Source organism: Rhineura floridana, chromosome 8 (genome assembly GCF_030035675.1).
Source record: "Rhineura floridana isolate rRhiFlo1 chromosome 8, rRhiFlo1.hap2, whole genome shotgun sequence".
NCBI lineage: Eukaryota > Metazoa > Chordata > Lepidosauria > Squamata > Rhineuridae > Rhineura > Rhineura floridana.
Window position 1 is genome coordinate 23,201,208 of NC_084487.1, and position 14,118 is coordinate 23,215,325.

The following is a 14,118-nucleotide window of genomic DNA, read 5'->3' on the forward strand; positions in this document are numbered from 1 at the left end:
GTTTGGCCTTCCTTTGATATCTAGAACCTAGTGCTTTCTATGGTATTCTGGGCACAATTTGAAAATGCTGGTTTCAGCCATAAAAGACACAATTGGCATGAGCCTAATGTGCTATTATGATCTCTAAAGTGTTTCCTTTAGAACCTACTCATGAACCTACTCATCTTCAGAGGCCTGCTTTGTGTGCCACCCTCCCCCCCAATTTCTACTGGCACTGGCCTCATTCTTTTCCTTGTTGGCTTTTAGTTGTCAGGCCAAGGCAGTCTATTTCCAGATGGGTTTTTTGGATTGCCCTTGATTAGTGGTGGAGGTACTCTTTCACATGGAAAACATCTGTTGTTATGATGAATGTTGATAATTTAGTGTTTATACTGTACTTTAAAATTTGGCTTATTTTTATTGTATACTAGCACCTTGTACCCAGCATTGCTTGGGAGTTCTAAGAAACAAAAAAATCAGTGCAATTTTGAAAGATTCAGCCTGCCATCTTGATTCAAAATGGTGTCCAATTGTATCCAGATGTAGATGAAAAACTGTTTTTTGATCTCAGAAACCCTCATGAAGAGTCTGGTTAAGGTGTTTTAAGAGGTGTCCAAATGCACATTGAACAAACAGCTTTCCAAAATATATAGACCCAGGTGAGTTCAGTGCCAAGGAGTGCCTTTTTCCAGTTCTGTACGGTTTGTCAACTATGGCCTTTCCACGATGGCTTGACTATAGTGAATGGTGCTCTGGAAACCTCAAGACTGCACTGTTGTAATGCACTCTGTGTGGAACTGGCCTTGAAGACAGTTTGGAAGTTGCAGTTGGTGCAGAAGGCAACAGCTAGGGTGCTGGCGAGCAGTGCTGGCGGGACACAGATTGCACCCATTCTTAAAGACTAGCACTGGTTGCCAGTGTGTTTCTGAGCCTAGGTCATGGTGCTCATATTGACAGACAAATCCTTAAATGACTTGGGCCCCAAATATCTGTTGAAATCTGCAGGGGAGGCCCTGCTGGCAGTTCCATCACCATGTGAAGGTCATGGGACGGCAGTGCAGGAGAGGATCTTTTCTGTGCTGGCCTTCAGACTGGAATATCCTCCTTTCTGAGGTGCATCTGGCTTGTCAGTGTTAAGCTTTCAATATTGGGTGAAGATTTCCTTTTTTTGCACAGGCCTTTTGGGTGCAAGGTTTTAATGGTTTAATTATATTGAGCAGTATGTAACCCACGCTGGGACTGCATGGTGAAGGGCCGGCTATACATGCCAATAAATAAATAAATAACCCTTGTACTACCTATAAGAGATTAAAACTCTCTCTCCTGACCACTGCCAATTTTACTCACTGTTTTTGAGACTTCCATTCACTTTCAGTCAAATCTTTGCAGCCTTAAAGGCTAGGAATTCAGTTTTTTTAAAAAACATACCCACACAAATATCTTGGGTCATGGTGTATCCATAGGCCTGTCCATTGTGAGTATTAATTAATATTAATTAATTAATTTGTATTCCTCCCAGCAGGAGCCCAGGAGTAGCTGGCTTTGTACTTTGGGCCACTGGGTCATGGTGTATTGGTTTTGGCAGCATACTTGAGGACTTCTCTGTTCAGTAGTTCTCTTATATGTATTCTTTGTTCTTCTCCAGGTGCTGTAGACTGTGCTAAAGTTTCATGATACAATTGTGTGATTTGTTTTTTAAACCCTTCCTTTAACACCTTCATGTTTCTCTGTTCCATAGAAAGCTGAAAGGGTATGGGGTGGGTGACCAGGCAAAGGTCTTGCGATACATTGTGAATTAAAGGTGGCTTATCCACTCAGAAATAATTCTGAGGGAGAAATAAAATTGTCTTTATCGTAAGGATGCTGGCAAAGAAACAGCCTGTTCTTATATTTTTGGCCTTAAAGAATTGTATCGAAAAAAGAGAGGGGATGTCCCCAGAATGTCAAGGAGGGAAGTTCCAAACTGTATAGATTTATTTGTTTATTTTCTTTAAAAGAGAAAAAAATTCTTCTTAAAATACCCAACGCGTTCCAGCCTTATAACTAGGCTTTCATCAGGGGCTACAAATCAAATATAAAGAACATCATTTTGACAGACATATGTAGGTATAAATTTTCGTTAAAATATCTTGAAAAACATTCTTCATTTGAGACACTTATAATCTTTATATATGCACAAATAAATTTTTGTTGTTATAAACAACTCCTTAAAAATATCATTTTGTTTACCTATAGACTTTATATATATCTAGGTGCACAAATCCATATAAGATACCTTATCTTTCTATACAGTATCTAAAAGATTTTATATTATCAGAAACACTTACATTTATGTTGTTGAAATGCTTTATTCAATAGAGTATTTCTTCTCACTTTCACTATGGATGGCTTCAATATCTTTATGACTATTTCAAATCAATGAAAACCCTTGTTTAAATCTTTTTTTCATTGAACTACCATATGACCAGAAGGATAATTTTCTTAACCTTTTAGAAGTATAATAGAAAACACCTGTAGGATACTTATGAGTAAAAAAATTTTTTTGGACTTGAGAAAACCTTTACAACAAAGGAAGAAATGAACATTCTTCATTTAGACCATTAGGTGTCACTGTCTTGAGTCTTAAGATCCATCCTATTTCTTTTTTATATAAAAGAGAACTGGGAAATGATCCTTGTATTCGTTGTAAAACCCAAAATTTTAAACCTACTTTTATATATCCAGAACATTGCAGGCAATGAGATACCAAAGGTGCTCCTGGTTGGTATTTGATTTGTAGCCCCTGATGAAAGCCTAGTTATAAGGCTGAAACGCGTTGGGTATTTTAAGAAGAATTTTTTTCTCTTTTAAAGAAAATAAACAAATAAATCTATACAGTTTGGAACTTCCCTCCTTGACATTCTGGGGACATCCCCTCTCTTTTTTCGATATTAATGAATGTCCACACCCTATATATATCTTAAAGAATTGTACACTTTTGGGGGGTTGGAGTGGGCATGGAATAATGCTTTAATGGTATGACTGCTATCTTGCAAATATTATTCCACAATGTTGTATTTCTAAACAGTTTTAGGGAGTAGAATTCATTGGCAAACTTGCCCCATCAGGGACATTTTGGGCTCTGGATAGGACAAAGTCGACACCATAGGCTCTGTCTCCAGAATTTGTGGCTATTGTTTCTATAGATATAATCTCTTGATAGGAAAATTAAGTGTGAACTCATTTAAAGATCATTGCAGGACAAACTTAAGTGCTGATCAATTTCCACCACGAGGCTGTATTCACATGATAAAAGCTTGGCTTCATAAGCAAGAATATGATCAAGCTTTGTGCATCCTTACTTAGTTCTTTTCTTCCTGCTTTGCTTCTCTCTTCTCATGAGCGAGGAAACGAGGAGTCTCAGTGAACTGTACCTTCCCTTTATGTAAAAATTGGTTTTCCGTTTTGGGGCTGCAGAACTAAAATCTGCAGGGAGCCTCCATGGATACAAAAGTCTTCCCACTTCCAGGCAGTCTCTTTCCGAACTGGAAGTCGAAAACTGCAATGAAGGGTGATGGAGCTTGGGCACTTGTCCCTGCTAAGTCCCCCTTGCATGTTTATTGTCTCCTGTTTGTAATGTCTGAAGAGGGCAGGTGAGAATCTAGTAATTTAGTGAGGACACTTGAGCCATGGGATGATGAGTGGGTCAGCTGAACAATACTGGGGGGGGGGAATGGAGAGAGAGAGAGAAAGAAAATTGGCCTGCTTGAGCCCTTAGCAGTTTATAGTATCCCGCAGGCAAGTGGTGGTGGTGGTGGGGACATGTGTTATGAAATTAAAACATTATCTTCCCCATGCTATTAACCCACTATGCTGTTAATCAAAAAAATTGCCCAGTTTTAGGGCTGTGAGCCAGTCCTGATCCTGATTCCTGTAGTACTGCATGGCACAGTGGGGAAGATTTCATGAGGGATGTGGGGGGGGGGGAGGTATCCTTTGCGAGCACCAAGCATAATCAGTACAAGGGTCCTGTTTCAGGCTGGCTGGAATGCTCTGGTTAGGGGGAGTGGTGATGGACAGGGAATTCTTCAGATAGTTTGATGTGCTGAGTGTTTCTATTTCATAGAATTCTGTAAAATCCCGGGAAGGAATGAGCTCAGGTAATCCTCCTTGTCATGCTCTAAGGACTGTAATCAATCCATGATAGTACATCTGATAGTACAATCCATGATTGTACATCTGTTCAGAAGTAAATGCTTCACCTGGTATGGTTTCCACTGATAGGAGTAGATTAGCTCAGGAATGAATAATGGTAAATGAAAAGGCTACGTTCAGTCCAGATTTGCTGTTTATATAGTAACTAGAGAATGTGGTGATTTTGTCTTATCAACACAGTAATTGTTCATGGTTTTGGGGTGGCAGAGGGGTGGCTGCATGGTCCTAATCCAATTTTTTATTGTGAAATTACTTTGAAGTTTTTTATGGAAAGCTATATCTTTACTTTGCTTTTCTAGATTAATCATATATGTGGATTAAAACAAGTGACTGTTGATGAGCAAAATAGCAGCCAAGAAGGCAGGCAGACTGGAAGGGGACAGCTGCCAATGCACCAAGGAGAGCCAGTGGCTCAGCTGGAAGCATGGAGGAAAGGAGTAATGAGAAGATGAACCAGGCCCATGTCCTCTTTGACCGATTTGTCCAGGCCTCAACCTGCAAAGGGACTCTCAAAGCCTTCCAGGAGCTCTGTGATTATCTAGAACTGAAGCCCAAGGACTATCGTACTTTCTACCATAAGCTCAAGTCCAAGCTTAATTACTGGAAAGCCAAAGCCCTTTGGGCCAAATTGGATAAGAGAGGGTGCCACAAAGACTACAAGAAGGGGAAAGTATGCACCAACACGAAGGTGAGCATTAACAAACAGACTTGCATTAGATTTACCTGTATTTACAAAAAGGGCCTTCCAACTGTGTGTAGTTACATGCTGATGAGCCTTAGATGTTGACTGGTATTTCCCATACGGCTCTTGGTGTTTATCCCTGCTACAAAAATCTGAGCAATAACCACAATGCAATATACATCTGGACTACACAGACTGTCGTAACCGGCATGATTATACTACATTTTAAGTAGGATTATTTCTAGATTTGCCTGAAAGTGTTAGGAATTGCCCCCTGAAACAGGAAAAAAGCTACTTACTATTTTTCTTATGGTTCTTGTTTATGGTAATTTTAACTAGCAATTCAGAAACCTGAACTTTCAAATACTAGGATAGAAAATGTCTACTTTTATGAAACATCTCAAGATTTTTGGATCTACAGATATTTCGATTGAGGGCTTATTCAAACATATACATATTAAATCACTTAATTTTACAGTCCAGAAAGAAACAATATGTGTGACAGAACTATCACAGAAGGTCCATATGATTGGATACCAACTCATATATAATTTATTTTTATTGGAGATAGTTTTAGTTATCAATTAATGTATTGGAATGGGTGATACATTGATACAGCCCTTAATGATTTTGTATATTTTTGTAGTTTGTACCCATTGCAGCACTTCTGTTAAGGAAGATGTTTGGAACCCAACATTGAGGATTTCAGTGCTTTGGTCCTAGGGATTTCAGTGTTTTGGTTTTGAGCAACACATGGCTGGTTATAATCCTTTGCAATTTACATCAATCCTATCAGAACTTCTTTACTAGGTGGAAGCCCAGAAATGAATATTTCAGCTGCAGGTGCCCCCATCTCTCTGATTGGGAAATCTGAGTTGCATAGAGTCAGTGCTTTCAGGTTGATAATGAACCTGGCTTTAAATCCAGATCTGCTAGTAGGTGGCCTTAAGGACAAACAGCGCATTACACTTTCAGTACTTTGTCTATAAATGGGATGGGGAGGATAAGGGCTCATTTTATAGGAGTTTATGGTTATGAGTAGGATTAAGAATGATGGAGCCTATGCATTTTTGGTAATGCGCTTCTCTCGAAGCTTTCAGGGTAATCCACTATGCATCTTGTAAAATAGGAACTAATTTATCCTTCCTGCAATTTTGGGATATTCCAAATATGCTCCATGTTCCCTATTTCGTCTTTCTAACGGAGCAAGGAATTTCAGAAGAAAATCACCCTGTGCTTTATAGATTACAGCAAAGCCTTTGACTGTGTAGATCATGAAAAACTATGGAATGCTTTAAAAGAAATGGGGGTGCCACAGCATCTGATTGTCCTGATGCGCAACCTATACTCTGCACAAGAGGCTACTGTAAGGACAGAATATGGAGAAACCGATTGGTTCCGGACTTCCCGGAAGGATTGCTCCGCCTGTGGCTGCCTCTGAGATGAGCTCTGTCTCAGAGGAAGCTTTTTTCAGTTTAAAATCAGTCAAAAGGGAACTTTGACTGGTGTAAATGTTCACCCAGGCAAGGGTGAACCGAAGATTATCCACAGAAACTTCGTTAGGCTGTCGGTGGCTGGAATCGATCAGGAATTCCCTGGGAAAGGAGGGCATACCTGGCAGCCGAGGATGGAGTTAGGACTTCCAGCAAGCTGGGCTGAAAAAAGCGAGACGTTTTTCTTTTAAACGATCCATAACGGGCGAGCTTCCTTCTGTCTAATCTTATCATTTGGCTTAAATTACTACAGTAAAAGAGATTTGTTTAAGAATCAGAAATCAAGATACCTGGGTGAGTTACACTTCTCTCTTTTATACAAGGAATTAAGGAGGAGGAAAGAAAATTTAAAAAGCTTATCTTATTTTTTATGGCAAAAAGCTGGCCTGAATTTGGAAACTATAAAGATTAAAACGGATGAGGGGCAACTTACCCGAAGAGAAAATCTGATCTAGATGATTATTTGATTGATATATGTCTGGGACTACTTTTTCTTGGACTACTTTCTTTAGATGAATCTGCTGTTTGTGTATGTTACTAATTGTTCGGCGTTGTGAACCAAATTTGTTTTGCATTCTTGGATGTGTGGGAGATAAGAACTGTGCTGGCCAGATGATGTCAACAGGCCTGGAATATTAACCCCCTTATTGCTGGAAAAAGAAGCAAATTACTCTTTGCTTGGGAATTGTGGCTATATTGGAAATTTGAAGGGTTTTTTCTTCGGCTTTAAGAATGACAATCAAAGAAGTGGCAGAGACCCTGGATGTATCCCTGGAAGGGTTTTCCCCTCTGGATATGTTTCAGAAGATAATGGATGAGATTAAGATAACGAAACAAGAACTGGGACAGAGTAGACAAGAGATGGCAACTGAATTTGGTAAAGTGAAACAGGAGTTGAAAGAAATAAAGGATTATATATATAGAAAAGGAGCAGATGAAGATGAAAAAGAAATTAAAGGGAAGGAGCAAATTCTGGAGATTGGATCAGATATATTAAATGTGGAATTGGAAAAAGATTTGGACTTTATGGCAAAAATTAAAGGGAGGATGCAAGTCCTGGAGATTGGAACAGATATATCAAGTGTGGAACTGGAAAAATATTTGGAGTTTGTGGATCCTGGAGATAAAGATTACTGTTTGGAATTTGGCGTTGTCCCTGGAGAAATTGATGAAGATATCAGAGATAAAGTTATCAATGCTTCGATGGAATTTCTGGACTGGAATGATTTGATGGAACTTGAAAAAGAGAAAATTTATAGAATTAATTCCAGATATGTGACAATGGAAAAACTCTCAAGAGATGTTCTAGTGCATTTCTTAAAAAAGAGGAACAGAGATATGACTTTACAACAATATTTCAGCAACACATTCAGAATTGACGGCAAAGAAATATTTGTGATGAAGGAAATTCCCATCAGACTCTTACTATATGACTATGACTATGACAGCAAGATTATTATGGGTGCAAGGATGGAAGTTGGAAGATGGAATTAACACTGATAATGGAAAAATGGCTATTGAAATTACTAGCAGACTTGATGAGATGGATTAATTGACATGTTTATTTGGAGAAAAATCGATGGATATATTTCTCAAGGAGTGGAAACCTCTCTTTGACTTTTTGCGGAAAGAATAAAGTGATGTTAATGAGATTTGATGATTAATTAAGATAACTACTGGAGGAAAGTGATTTTGTAATATATTAAGAGACAGCTTTGTTATATATCATAGACCTATAACTGATCTGTGACAAATCGGAAGTCAACATTTTATTTTATTGTTTAATCTGTTTCTTTTTTGTTTTGTTTTGTTTTGTGTTTGAAAATTTGAATAAAATTAATGATAAAAAAAAGAGAAACCGATTGGTTCCCAGTCGGAAAGGGTGTGAGACAGGGGTGTATTTTATCACCCTGTTTATTTAATCTGTACACAGAACATATCATACGGAAAGCAGGATTGGACCAAGATGAAGGAGGTATGAAAACTGGAGGGAGAAATATCAATAATTTAAGATATGCAGACGATACCATACTGCTAGCAGAAACCAGTAATGATTTGAAACGAATGCTGATGAAAGTTAAAGAGGAAAGCACAAAAGCAGGACTACAGCTGAACGTCAAAAAGACTAAAGTAATGACAACAGAAGATTTATGCAACTTTACAGTTGACAATGGGGACATTGAACTTGTCAAGGATTATCAATACCTTGGCACAATTATTAACCAAAATGGAGACAATAGTCAAGAAATCAGAAAGAGGCTAGGACTAGGGAGGGCGGCTGTGAGAGAACTAGAAAAGGTCCTCAAATGTAAAGATGTATCACTGAACACTAAAGTCAGGATCATTCAGACCATGGTGTTTCCGATCTCTATGTATGGATGTGAAAGTTGGACAGTGAAAAAAGCTGATAAGAGAAAAATCAACTCATTTGAAATGTGGTGTTGGAGAAGAGCTTTGTGGATACCATGGACTGCGAAAAAGACAAATAATTGGGTGTTAGAACAAATTAAACCAGAACTATCACTAGAAGCTAAATTGATGAAACTGAGGTTATCATACTTTGGACACATAATGAGAAGACATGATTCATTAGAAAAGACAATAATGCTGGGAAAAACAGAAGGAAGTAGAAAAAGAGGAAGGCCAAACCAGAGATGGATTGATTCCATAAAGGAAGCCACAGACCTGAATTTACAAGATCTGAACAGGGTGGTTCATGATAGATGCTCTTGGAGGTCACTGATTCATAGGGTCGCCATAAGTCGTAGTCGACTTGGAGGCACATAACAACAACAACAACAACAACATGGTCTCTAGCAGTACCCTATTCTGCACTGGTTGATTGAAATGAAGAAAGAGGTTGTTTGAAAGAGGGAATTGTTGATCAGTTTTCAGTAAGCATTATGGCAAATTAACGTTAGGATTTTGATTTTTTTCCAGTGCCTACAATACAAACTAATTAAATTGCATTCTGATCTTAATGCAAGTCTTTTAAAGTTTTTTAAATGACACATAATAATAATAAATAATAATAATAAATTTTATTTGTTGGTCGCCTATCTGTCCAGGTTAGTGGACACTCTAGGCGACTTACAATAATAGAGAGCAGTACATAATACAAAATAAAATACAAGCAAACACAATCATAATCAATTTAAAACCAATTTCTATTTGAAACCTTATAAAATTAATCCTCCCCGATCCCATAGGCCCGCCTGAATAGCCAGGTTTTTAAGGCTTGGCGAAAACCCATCAGGGAGGGAGCATGTCTGAGATCAAAAGGAAGAGAATTCCAGAGGGTGGGGGCCACAATCGAAAATGCCCTCTCTCTGGTCCGCACCAGCCTAGCTGTTTTAACCGGTGGGACCGAGAGAAGGTCTTGTGAGGCTGATCTTGTCAGGCGGCATAATTGGTGATTCTGTAGGCGCTCCTTCAGATAGACTGGGCCGAAACCGTATAGGGTTTTAAAGGTCAGCACCAACACCTTGAATTGGGCCCGGTAAACAACTGGTAACCAGTGAAGATCTATTAACACTGGCGTGATATGGTCACGGCGACGGCTGTGCTTAATCAAGCGTGCCACCGCATTCTGTACCAGCTGTAACTTCTGGACCATGTTCAAGGGTAACCCCACGTAGAGCGCATTACAGTAGTCTAAGCGAGAGGAGACCAGGGCATGTATCACCCGTGGGAGCAGATGAACAGGAAGGTAGGGTCGCAGCCTCCGTATCAGATGTAACTGATACCAAGCTGCCCGACTCACCGCCAAGACCTGAGCCTCCATGGACAGCCTGGAGTCAAGAATTACCCCGAGGCTGCGGACCTGGTCCTTCAGGGGTAATCTCACCCCATTAAGCATCAGGTCCGTAATACCCAGCCTTCCTCTGTCTCCCACAAGCAACACCTCGGTCTTGTCGGGATTCAGCTTCAGCCTGTTCTCTCCCATCCATCCACTTACGGATTCCAGGCACTTGGACATGGTATCCACAGCCAACTTTCAGAGATAGAGCTGAGTGTCATCCGCATATTGGTGACACTTCAGCCCAAAACTCCTGATGATGGCCCCAAGCGGTTTCACATAGATGTTAAACAGCATGGGAGAGAGGATAGAGCCCTGTGGCACCCCACAATTAAGAGGCCAAGGGTCTGATACCTCATCTCCCAAAGCTACCCGTTGGTGCCTATCTGAGAGATAGGAATGGAACCACTGTAAAACAGTGCCCCCTATTCCTAATCCCCCTAGGCGATCCAACAGGATACCATGGTCAACGGTATCGAAAGCCGCTGAGAGATCCAGGAGGACGAGGAAGGTATATTCTCCCCTATCCAGTGCCCTCCTCATATCATCCACCAGAGCGACCAAGGCTGTTTCAGTTCCATGTCCAGTCCTGAAACCCGATTGGAATGGATCTAAATAATCCGTTTCCTCCAAGTGTGTCTGTAACTGTCTGGCCACCACTCGCTCAATTACCTTGCCTAAGAATGGTAAATTAGAAACTGGGCAGAAGTTATTCAGCTCTTGGGGATCCAAGGAGGGTTTTTTTAAGATGGGCTTTATCACCGCCTCCTTGAGGGCTGATGGCATTGCACCCTCTTTCAAGGATGCATTTACTACTGCCTTGATCCCTTCGCTCAGTCTCTCTTTGCAACTCGTGACGAGCCACGAAGGGCAAGGATTAAGCAGACAGGTGGTTGGCTTCACAGTACTGAGCACCTTGTCCACTTCCTCAGAGGGAAGAGGCTGAAACCGATCCCACCGGACCGGAATGCAACTGGCCGACCCTGGCCTACTACCTGTATCCACGGCGAACGGAATCATGCTCTTCAGGCACTCGATTTTACCAGCAAACTGTTTAGCAAAAATGTCACAGGAGATTTTAGATTGCTCCATGGGTTCCTGAGCAACTGGACCGACCAGGCTTCGGACCACCTGGAACAATCTCCTGGGGCAACACTCTGCTGACGCAATAGAGGCAGCAAAGAATTCCCTCTTTGTTGCCTTTGTTGCCACCTGGTAGGCAGCTATTGCCGCTCTAACCAGTGTCCGATCGTCTTCAGTGTGAGATTTCCGCCACCGGCGCTCAAGTCGTCTCACCTCCTGTCTCAGACCCCGCAACCGTGGTGTATACCAGGGTGCTGTCTGAGTTCTATTCAGGGGGAGAGGACGTTTCGGAGCCACCCTATCCAAAGCCCCAGTGATCTCCCTGTTCCACTCCATCACCAGGGCTTCAGCCTGGCGTCCTTCAGTCAGCTCCAAATCACCCAGCGCATTCAGGAATCCCTGCGGTTCCATCAGGCGTCTGGGGCGGACCATCCTAATAGGTCCTTGTCCCCTGCGGAGGGTGTGTGGCATCGAGAGATCTATATTCACCAGAGAGTGATCTGACCATGACACAGGGTTAGAAGAAACAGCCCCCATTTTCAGAACACTTCCCTCCCCTCCTGAGACAAACACAAGGTCAATAGCATGACCAGCTACATGGGTGGGCCCCGTATTACTAAGGTGCAGATCCCAAGAAGTCATGGTTTCAATGAAATCCCAAGGGGCTCCCGTAAGGGCAGTCTCGGCGTGTACGTTGAAATCCCCTACAACCACTAGGTTGGGAGAAAGCAACTGCACGCTCGAGATCACCTCGAGCACCTCAGTCAGGGAGTCTGCTGTGCAGCGGGGTGGGCGGTACACAAGTAGAATCCCTAAACTGCCCTTTGGGCCCAACCTCCAGTACATGCAATCAACAAACTTGGTCTCATGGAGAGGGGGTCTGGCGAAAACCAGAGATCCCCGATAGATGACTGCCACTCCCCCTCCCTGCCTACCAATTCTCCGCTGCTGTGCGTATCGGAAACTGGCTGGACACATGGCCTCAAGTATAGGAGCTGAGGCCTCATCCAGCCAGGTCTCCGTAATACATACCAGGTCTGCGTTCTCATCCAAGATCATGTCATGGATGAGTGCTGTTTTTTGTACCACAGACCTGGCATTACACAACAGCAGTCGAAGATTGGATGGAGTACTGCATCCCCCAGTTATCTTCTGGTTGTGGACAGGTCCGGAACAAGGGATGGATATTATGCATCTATCCCTTGTTCCCCTATGCTGGCGAAGTGGCGCCTCTCCAGGATCTGCCGCCCAGCCTTTCAATATCATGGCTCCCCACCCTTCTCACAGTATCCCCTCCCGGTCTACACATATCTCCCTCCCTGTTCACTAGTCAGGCAGGCCGTTGCCCCTACCTCTCACCTCCCACCACTCCTGGGCCTCCACCCCAAGAACCCCCCTACCTCTCACCGCCCTACCTTAAAACAACCCCCCCAAAAGAGAAAGGGGGGGAAAAAAAACCAACACACAAAAAAACACCCAGGCCACCTCAGCCAGCCAGCTTATGTATCCCTCCAAAGAGGGACAGGTGGTAGCAATCAGTCACAGCTGGCTGGGTACCTGGGGCCTGGTCCTGCAAGATGCAGGTCTCCCAGGCAGAAGTCCCACTGGGAAGGGTGGTGGAGGTGGTGATCCCGCAGCAGCAGCAGCAGCAGACTCTCCTTCCCTGGGCGGCGATGTTCTCTTCCTGCAGGCCCTGGGTCTTCAGTTATTTAAATTCCCAGTTATTTTCTTAAAATTGCTGACCTTCTTGTTGTAACAGTCCTGATTTTGTCAGCTGATCATCTGGTAATGATTGGTGTTTTTTTAAAAAGAAAGATCACCACTAAATAATTAACATAAACTTGTATTTTGCAATATTCTGTGAGGCAAGGAAGCTGCTGGCAGCTGTTTTTGGTTCTGCTGTTTTATCTTCAGAAACAGCCTGTTCCAAAAGATTAACACAGTTCAAAGTGTGCTTTGCAAGCTCCATCTCTTGTTAACGCTGCCTCTGTTTCATCTCTTGATTCCCCAGCGTTGACCTTCTACCCTGGCTGTTCGGTGGCTTTGTAATATCACTTCCTAATATAAGTCTTGGACTGGACCGAGAATTTCTGTTGTAGTCACTGAGTGATTCTCCATTTTTGCCACACCAGTGCCAGGATTACAACAGTTGCCAACAGCCAGTTGTCACTAATGTGAATATTTGTAAGCCCTATTTGTATTCTGCTCTTCCTCCAAAGGACTTGGGGATGAAGGTGTGGGTGTTTTGGTTTTGTTTGTTTTTTCAGTTTTATTTTATGCTTGCAACATTGTGAGTTAAGTGAGGGTGAAAGAAAAAGGGACTTTCTGTGGGCAACCCATTGAGTCTACATATGTAGCAGAAAGAGGGGATAGACTTCTGAGACAGTTGTACCACTTCAGATTTCTTAATATTCTGCTATATGAAAAATAATCTGCAACTAGAAACTAGTACAACAGGGAATGAGGTGGCTTAGAATATGTGCAGTGGTAGCAACATGGCCCTCTTCCCAAGCTCATCTCGAAATATGGACATAGATTCTACAGCCGCTGTTCAGGGATGTTTTTGTTTCTTGGTGGTGCCTTGAAGTATAGCACAGGCTTGGTGCTTATCTGGAACTGGGGAAACTCTGTTTCAAATCCATTAAGCTCAATGGGTGACCTTGGGATAATCCGTGTAGCTTAACTTGTACGGTTGTTGTAAAGGTAAATAGGGAGGGGACTGCATATACTACCTTGAGCCCTTTGGAGAAAAAGTGGGAAATAAATGTAACGGAGCATTAATAAATCTGATTTGGGCATAGAAGGGAATTAGAAAGGAAACTTACTCAGGTCTTACTTGGGACATGAGGCAGTTTTAGCTGGAGATGCCAGGGATTAAAGTTTGTGAC

The 14,118-nt window shown here is 42.1% G+C and overlaps 1 protein-coding gene across 23 annotated transcripts in view; it reads left to right on the forward strand.

Annotated features, from left to right (window-relative positions):
• The window catches only part of MICAL3 (microtubule associated monooxygenase, calponin and LIM domain containing 3), a 273,115-nt gene that overhangs the window by 106,285 nt on the left and 152,712 nt on the right, over nucleotides 1-14,118 (forward strand). For all 23 annotated transcript variants that reach the window (XM_061638561.1, XM_061638562.1, XM_061638565.1 and 20 more), the window contains one exon: nucleotides 4,473-4,861. In XM_061638561.1, coding sequence (XP_061494545.1) covers nucleotides 4,598-4,861 — 264 coding nt within the window. In that variant the 5' untranslated portion in view covers nucleotides 4,473-4,597. The remainder of the gene's footprint in view (nucleotides 1-4,472; nucleotides 4,862-14,118) is intronic.